This window comes from Anser cygnoides, chromosome 3 (assembly GCF_040182565.1).
Source record: "Anser cygnoides isolate HZ-2024a breed goose chromosome 3, Taihu_goose_T2T_genome, whole genome shotgun sequence".
NCBI classification, from domain to species: domain Eukaryota; kingdom Metazoa; phylum Chordata; class Aves; order Anseriformes; family Anatidae; genus Anser; species Anser cygnoides.
The window spans coordinates 43545094-43553249 of NC_089875.1; the positions used below are offsets into that span (position 1 = coordinate 43545094).

The 8156-nt window shown below is 36.3% G+C and overlaps 1 protein-coding gene across 5 annotated transcripts in view; it reads left to right on the forward strand.

Moving 5' to 3' along the window:
* Positions 1–2348, forward strand: part of SIPA1L2 (signal induced proliferation associated 1 like 2) — a 139425-nt gene extending 137077 nt beyond the window's left edge. For all 5 annotated transcript variants that reach the window (XM_048047245.2, XM_048047247.2, XM_048047249.2 and 2 more), the window contains one exon: positions 377–2348. In XM_048047245.2, the coding sequence (XP_047903202.1) occupies positions 377–523 (147 nt within the window). In that variant the 3' untranslated portion in view covers positions 524–2348. The remainder of the gene's footprint in view (positions 1–376) is intronic.
* Positions 2349–8156: the final 5808 nt, after the last annotated feature.

Genomic DNA, 8156 nt, shown 5'->3' on the forward strand with positions numbered 1-8156 from the left:
AATCATTATAGGGAAGATTTTGAAAGTAGATAATTTTGTTTCTTCCTGGGCTCTCACATATTATCTGTAATACTCGAAGTCTTCTCATCCTTTTAGTGCTTGAAGTTTTTGTTAAATTGAATGAATTCCTAGAATTTTTGTATTGAAGTAGCATCTAGTTTTCTTTTTAGATTGCATTAGTTTCAAAACAACATACCCTAGAATGAATAAGGTACTTGGAGCATATTTTGGGAATCAGCTTAGAGTTAGTTGTCAGAATGGATTAGGGAGCTCAACAAAATATAACTTGTATGACTTGCAGAGAAATAATAGCAACAAAAAGAATTGCTCTAATCATAACTATTCGCTTTTTTCAATTTGTATCTTTATTAACCAGGAAAAACAGGACAAAGCAGTTCTCCAAGCAGAGGTACAGCATCTGAGACAAGATAACATGAGACTTCAAGAGGAGTCTCAAACAGCAGCTGCTCAACTGAGGAAATTTACAGAATGGTTTTTCAATACAATAGACAAAAAATCCTAATGGCTGGACCCCCTTCGAAAATACTTACTTGTAACAGCTGTAATGTAACAGCTGTATTTTTTTGATTAGCGGGATAATAATTTCACTGTGTTCACAATCCATTTTAGGTGTTTCTGCTACATTCTCTATCCAGCTTTATTCATTTGAAAAAGGGAGAACTGTGATAATCTGTCTTTAAATTCATATGAAGAAAGCAGAGAATAGCAGATATTTGTTTGTGTGAAGATGAATGTAAAAAAAATTCTTAGTGTCATTTTAGACATTTTTAGAAGATGCGCTGGCTAGGGCTTGCCTGAAGAGGAATATCTGGGGTTTTAGTTCCTTCATTTCAGGTGCACTGGTGAAGATGTTAAAGCAATTTACATTAGCTTGGGCTTCAGTATTGTAAGATAAAAAGAATAACCAGACATATACTTTAATGTTTAAAAGGTGCTCTATTTTTTTGTATGTACAGTAGTTTTATTTCCACGGTCCACATTGTCATAGCAATAAGAATGGAGGTATAGTGAATAGTCAAAAAGCTGTGTTTATAAAATGTTAGCACTGATGTGTTTAACACTAGTTTGGATGCAGATACATTAGAGATTATTTATTTGCAGGAACAAATGGTGCCTGAATATAAACAGTGTTCTGATTTTCTAAAGATTCACATGCCTTGTAAATGGCTCACTGGGGTTAGCCCACTCCCAACTTCAGTTACTTTTGTATAGTTGATGTTCAGCTAAACAGTTATATTGCTTAACTATTGGAATCATGTATGGTGTGAGCCAGCCAATCAATTGTACAATGCCAAATTTGTTTATCTTTGTACAGAAGCTTTGATCAAGTGTCTTGTATTTAACACCTTTATTTAAGCTTATTTAACCTTAAATTGTTGATTTTATAAAGTTTGTTTTATCTGCACTATGGTGAGGTCAGTTGGTTGCAAGCTGTAATATTTTTAGCTTGCCAAGACTGTACTGAGGAGTTCTAGAAAATTCTAACAATTGGATGCTGCTAGTACACAATTGATTTGTTTGTATGCTTTAACATTTTTAACTGTTTAATTTGAAATGAACATACATCCTGCTTTTTTAATAAATGTTAAAAATCTAAACCTGAAAAATTATTTTATCTTGTATTATCTACAACCATTGTCACTAGCTCAGGTTTCCATTCAGCTCACCATCAAGGTTCTCAATCCGGAGAGTCCAAACCCCTCGAGCAATCAGTCCATCGTTAACAATGAGGAATTGTCACCATTATCAAAGTGGATTTCTTTGATTTGGCCTATGCTATAACTGAGGAGGTAGCTTCACAGGTCAAGGAGCAAAAAGCTATTTCGACTGTTCGCAGGCATTGATTTAGTGACCTATGAGAGAAACTGCTTTACTGTGGAATATGTTCTAAAGAAATATTTTTCAAAAGGTGTCTAGTTTTCGTGTATTATTTTACATTAATCACAACAGCAGATAGGTTGCCATCCTCTTCTATCTGCAATTGAAGATTTGATTGCAGTGTTAGCATATGTGAGATGTGAAAGCAGACTGATGATAGCTTTCACTGCTTTATTCCTCTTTTGCTACAGTTTTGTGTGTAGTATTGAGCTATATGTACTAAGTCTACTCCAAAAAAGAAATGCAAGTTTACAAAATGAAATGAAGCTAACAAGAACCTTTGAAGTTATCCTTCAATAACGAAAAAAAGAAAATGGTTCCAAATCATGGTTGTATTCCAGTTTCCTTTCAGCAGCTAAATGCATTCAGGCAAGCCTACAGAAAATTGTAGAATTGTTACAGTATATATTCAACTGATGCAAATAAAATTCTGTATCCATTGTTTGTTATATTGGCTAAGAAATGGTTCGTAAGTTGAACAAATGTCTATTCCTGCTATAATGATTGTTCTGAATAACTGCTCTTAGGAAAGGTTACATGGGCAGCAAATCAAGGCTTTGGTATTGTTATATTGAAACGGAAAAACCTTTGTATTTTTCATCAAAAACTGACTCTTATCTACCCAACTATATCCATTAAGCTGTATTAACTTAGAGTAATTAAACATGGCAGTCATGTGTTACACTAGATTCTGATTTAAACACTTTACAAGAGTCATTAGCAAACCCATCTGGCTGGACACCTTGCCAAAACAGCAGTGCTGAACAACTTTAACAATTTGTCTGTGAAAACGTTTCTGTGAGGACTGGCCTCTTTGAGAAGCTGTGCTAACTGAAATGACCTTCAGAATAAGCTTTTTTTTTTTCTGAAGGAAAGCTATTAGATTTGTGTAAGAGTTTGTAGTCCAATATTCATTTCAGCATTTGTCTCTATCAGTTACTGAAAATAAGCATTATTATAATTACCTGTGCAGCAAGGATTGCCAGTAATTCTTTCTCTTCTTTTCCCACCAATAGAGAACACTTTGTTTAACGAAAGCAAAAACTGTCTACAAATCTCTTAATGCCTTTGCTGACCACTTCCTCACAGGGGTAGTTTCATCAGGGGCATGTGATTCTTCCTCAAGTGGTTATCACTGTGGAACAAAGTTTTTCACCTGGCTGTTACTGTTTTAATGATGTGTAGATGCAATATTTATTAGACACCATAATACAGGTTCAGGTTTGGCATAAGTAAAGTGCATTTAACTGGACATTTCAGTTATCTGATGTTTTAAGAATAATTCTTGGAGATATTAATAAAAACACCTCTTCTAGACATGTGGAGGCAAAGGCTAAGTCTATGTTAGCAACTAGTGTGGAGCACTAGAAAAATTTAGTGTTGATGACCTATGCTTTGGGGGATGGGATGGGAGATCTGCCAGGCTCTTTCTTGTGCAGTCCCATGACTGGACAGCCTTTGGTGGCTGCAATCATACAGTAGGTGGGCTCTGGTTTAGTTTTATCTGGAAGGACGCCAGGCTCTGTGCAATAAATCCAATCCATATGAACCAAAGCACAGTAAGTGGGGAGGATTTGGAAATTTACTTCAAAGACGCTTTTGTGATCTGAACTTAAAGCAGTAATAGGGAAGTGTTTCAGATGTCAACAAAGTCTTACCAGCACAGCAGGCAATGCTGTGAAATAACAAGATGCAGAAACCAAACCAACCAGCTCAGGTATTTACTTCTGTAAAAGTGACAAACACAAACCATGGCAAGATTACCAAATGTTTTACTTCTGCCTTAAAAGTGGCACCCTGATTTGTATGTAGATCCTTATTGAAGGGATCCTTATTGAGACATTTCTCACGCTGTGGACTGCATTTTATTATGTATGTGTTTTTTTCTGAGACCACTATTACAAAAATCAGCAGTAATTTCTGCTATTTTTTTCTGTCCCTGAGAGCTTAGTTATTCTGTGCTTACTGTTAGTAGGCATGTGATAGCTTTATACAGAATCTTTATACATCTTGTGCATTATTTCATATAAATTTTTTGATATCTTAGGTCATCTTTTCTTTGTACCCCAAATCCAGTTGTTTTGGAAAGAAATGTTTAAGTTACTTGTAACATAAACATGCTAGTGTATTGTAGGGCAATTTCTTAGAATAACAATTGTCAGTCTGTAAAAACGTTGCTATATGCGTTATGATGTTGTTGCAGCAGTATTTCATGAGCTCTCTCAAATACTCTGAAATTAGACTTTGGTTCTGATATCTAAGAAATTCAGTGGAACCCTGGAACTGGTGTGTGATTTGAAAACATCTGAACCATTAATTATTGCCAAATAAGTTATTTGTTACCCCAGCTTCTCTCTTCCACAGCAAAGACTAGAAGGAAAAGAATGTCTTTTCAACTCAAAAGCAATTTTTTTTTTCAGACAAAAGCTTGTTTCTGTGTATTTGGGAGCAGATTATGCAAACCGAGGGGGAAATGTGTACTTTAGGAATCCAAGAAATGAATTTGCCAGGAAAAATAAATCTTAATCTCAGCTCTTTTCTCTATGCAGACAGGTTGTGTTCATTTGATTCCCTACAAGGCCTTTATTTTTCTCTCTCCTAGCACATTCACTTGCTTTTCTCTCAAGCAGAATCCAATGGCACATGAGCCAGAAGGTACACACAGTGAGCTGCAATAGACCCCTGGTCTGGACAGTGGAGACAGGTTTGTGTGGGTTTAGACAAAGCCATAGAGAAGGAAGGCCTAAACATTTTTCAGTCTTTGCTCCTATGCTGCTCATAACAGTGGCTCTAGAAAAAGAAAGTGGTAGAGGTACATTCCAGCCTTGCAAAATGTAAATCTTTGCTCTCTTGCAGTCTCTTTAGACGCTCGGTGTCTTACCGCATAGCTAGCTTTATGAATAATTTTTGAGTCATGAGTTAAGCCACCAGTCAAAAATGTATATTTCTAAAATAACCGTATCTAGCAGTTTTCTAATATCTTCACCAGGGAATCAATTAAAAAAAAGGGGGGGGGGGGGAGCAGACACATTTGCTTAGGTTTTCTTTTGGTTTTCCTTTCAGATAGGCAGAGAACATTGCTGGCTGTTGCACCAAATCATGGGGAAGTAGCAGGACCAGAGAGTGGAATGAGTGGGCTTAATTGCTCATACCCTTTCACTTTAGAAATCACTTGAAGGTATCAAACATTTCAGTGTTGGAATCTTATTTATCTCATTGACTTCTCTAGGGAAGTAATTTTATGCCCTTTGTTCCATTTTTCAGGCATGTGAGCCTTTTTCATCCACTAAGCATTGATATTGAAAGGCTTCTTTGCTATATAGTATCATAGAATTCATCTAGTAAAAGTCACATCGACCTTGTCCTAATTGGAAAAAACTGAGGCTGATAGGTGAGTAATATGAATGTGTTAGTTTTGCAGAAAGGTTATAAATCTGTTTCATGGGTTTTTTTTGTTTTGTTTTTCTGAATTCCAGTTATAAAATAGCAAATCATTAAATCTCAAAGGCTGAAAGCCAGCAGATGGGTATTTTCTGACCAATGTCATAAAGCCCAAAAGATTATTGCATATTCTGTTATATCAGTTCATGGGTCCTTGTGTCTGCAGAGCAGCTGGAAGCATTTTGCAATAAATCTGAGGAGAGATGATAGAGAGTAAGGAGGCAGAAACGTACCATGCCAGAAAGTGGGACATGCAAAATACACTAATAGTAATCCTGGGCAATATTTGAGTTGTGTTGTTAGTGATGACAAATGAATATGTCCAAAGACTAGAATTTTAATAAAACTATAAATATTCATCTATCTTGCTTATTTTTTGTAAAGCCACTGTTTGGAACATAGAAAACAATTGTCAGACTACCTCAAGAAAGAGTTAGCCCTGACCAGAAATGTGGGAGAAGGTCTGTAATATTCAGGCTTAATATCTGACGTGGGGTATTTGGTTAGTCTGAAATCTAAAGTGTTAGGAGCTCAGTCCTTTTCATATTTGTTTCTATTTGAAACTGGTGAAAATGTGTGACTATTTGAGTGACCAAAGCTATTGCTAGTAGGATAAATATGTGACACTAGGGTTGTCCAGGAATAAATACTAGTGTACCAACTGAGGTTTTCATTACACCTAACGCTATTTCAGCTCAGGCATAGCTTTGGTAGGTAGTGTATTTTTATGATTTTTTTGTTTTGGAAAGCCGAGAGATCTGCATTCTCCTCATCAAGGCTGTGTTTCTCTCTCTAAAGACATTCTTTCAAGATGATGGATGTTCCTTTCACAAACCCAAGACACGGTGTTTCTTTTAAACAATAAATGTTTCTTTTGTGTGTGAGAACGGTGCTCCAGGAAGTATATTTTTGCAATAGTGCTAAAAGCATGCAACTTCAAGCTGCTGGGCTCAAGTTTGTTCCCTAATAGATTTCAAATGAATCTGTATTTGAAATTTATGACTGGTGACTATCTTTTGTCACATAGCTTCTAGATTTTTGGTCATCCCTTTGTCTGCTAAGAGCTAAGAGTTTCTCAGTAGGGGGTTCAGTGTAAATATGCACACAACAAAAAGCTACTTCAGACTTGCACTATCTTCGTTTTGTAGGAAATACAGTTTTTAAAGATACAAATATCCTTTTTTTTTTTCTCCCCTCTGTGCCTTCTCCTGTCATAAAGCTCAAAAAGGAACTTATGGATGGCTCAAGGTGGCTTGTCACCTAAACAATTCATAGCCTATTTGCTGAAATGTTTGTTTATGAGTATGGGACCATAAATATAATTACTAACTAATATAAAAACTGTTCAATGTGCTTTCAGTCAGCATACAGACCAGAAGCAACCTTGTTTCCAGTGGGGAAGATGCCATTTCATCAATTGCAGTCCACGTTGGCTTGGACAATAAGGAGTGAGTCATCTACCACTCAGAACGCAAACAATGGGCTCATTCCTATGTATTTTAATGTCACATAGCCACCAGCAGACATACATCATTTACCCAGAAATGCTCTAAATGGCAGCATTAAATTGGATTGTGTTTTGTGGGTGTGTGCGTATTGGGTGGCAGATTTCTTTGAAAATATCAGCAAATATGATTCAATTCCTCTGGTGTAAATCAGGTTTAATACCATTAAAATTGCTGAAGAAAGTAACAGTGGGAAAAACAATCAGTCTCTGTCTGAAATGGTGAATTACATCCAGACCATGTTTAAAAATGAGGTCAAGTGATTAGACCAAAACAGGATCTGAAAATAAAATTGAAGCCTGTCTTCATTAACCATGACCTCAGTTGTCCAGTCTTTTGGCTCATTGATTTCTAATGTTAATGTGGTTTAAACATCTTACTAAGCTCTGGAGAATGTTCTTTCAACAGAACCATATCTATTAAATGAGTCATTTGCTCTTTAAAACTAGATAGCTTCGCAGCACAGCATGCAGTAAGCCTCCTAACGTCTCGCCAATTGTCCGGCAAGACAGTTGATATTTATGCTGAGAAACTTTAAAGGGATGCTGACAGGAGAATTTCATAATCTATAAATAGCCTTATTAAGTTTCATGTGTAGAATCCTCTTGGATACTTCAAGAGTGGATTCTTGCTAAGGCTGTGTATAGGTACCTTTGTGTTCTGTCCTAGTTTGTTATTGCAGAGCAGCCTGGAGTTGTTCAGCTGCTGATTTTTTTGTTATAAAACAAGCATGAAATAGAAGAAATCTAAGATAAGGTGAAATGAATCTTCAGACTAGCACAGATGAGCATTCTTTTTACACATTTTTATAACAGCATAGAGGTGCTTTAATAATCTTCACGGAGAGAAAAACAGAAAAATGACTAGGCTTGCATATTTAACAGGCCAGTGTATAATTCCTGAGTGCTCCATGTGTTCTCTGTCAAGCCATGCAGACAGCAAACCACATTACAGTGAATGGCTAACAATATGGTGATAATGACTCGTCCAAATTTCAAAAGAAATGTTATGAATTTCCTCCATAAAAATCACTATTTTTCACCTCAAGGAAAATTCTCAGAAATACCCAAGCTGCATTTTTATTTAAATGACGTGGAAATGCTCACTTACTGTTAATGGTATGAAGCCCTTAGTCAGTGCTAGAATGAGACTGAGATCGCTGATATGTGCTGACAGAAAACTGAGATGCTCAGAGTGTAGAGGCAGATATACCTGCACCTTTTCCTTGAAGGGAATATGCCTGAAATATCAAAAGGGCTTCCAGTCAAATGCTTGATTTGATTAGAATAAAGATGAGAGCAAGGTAATTGC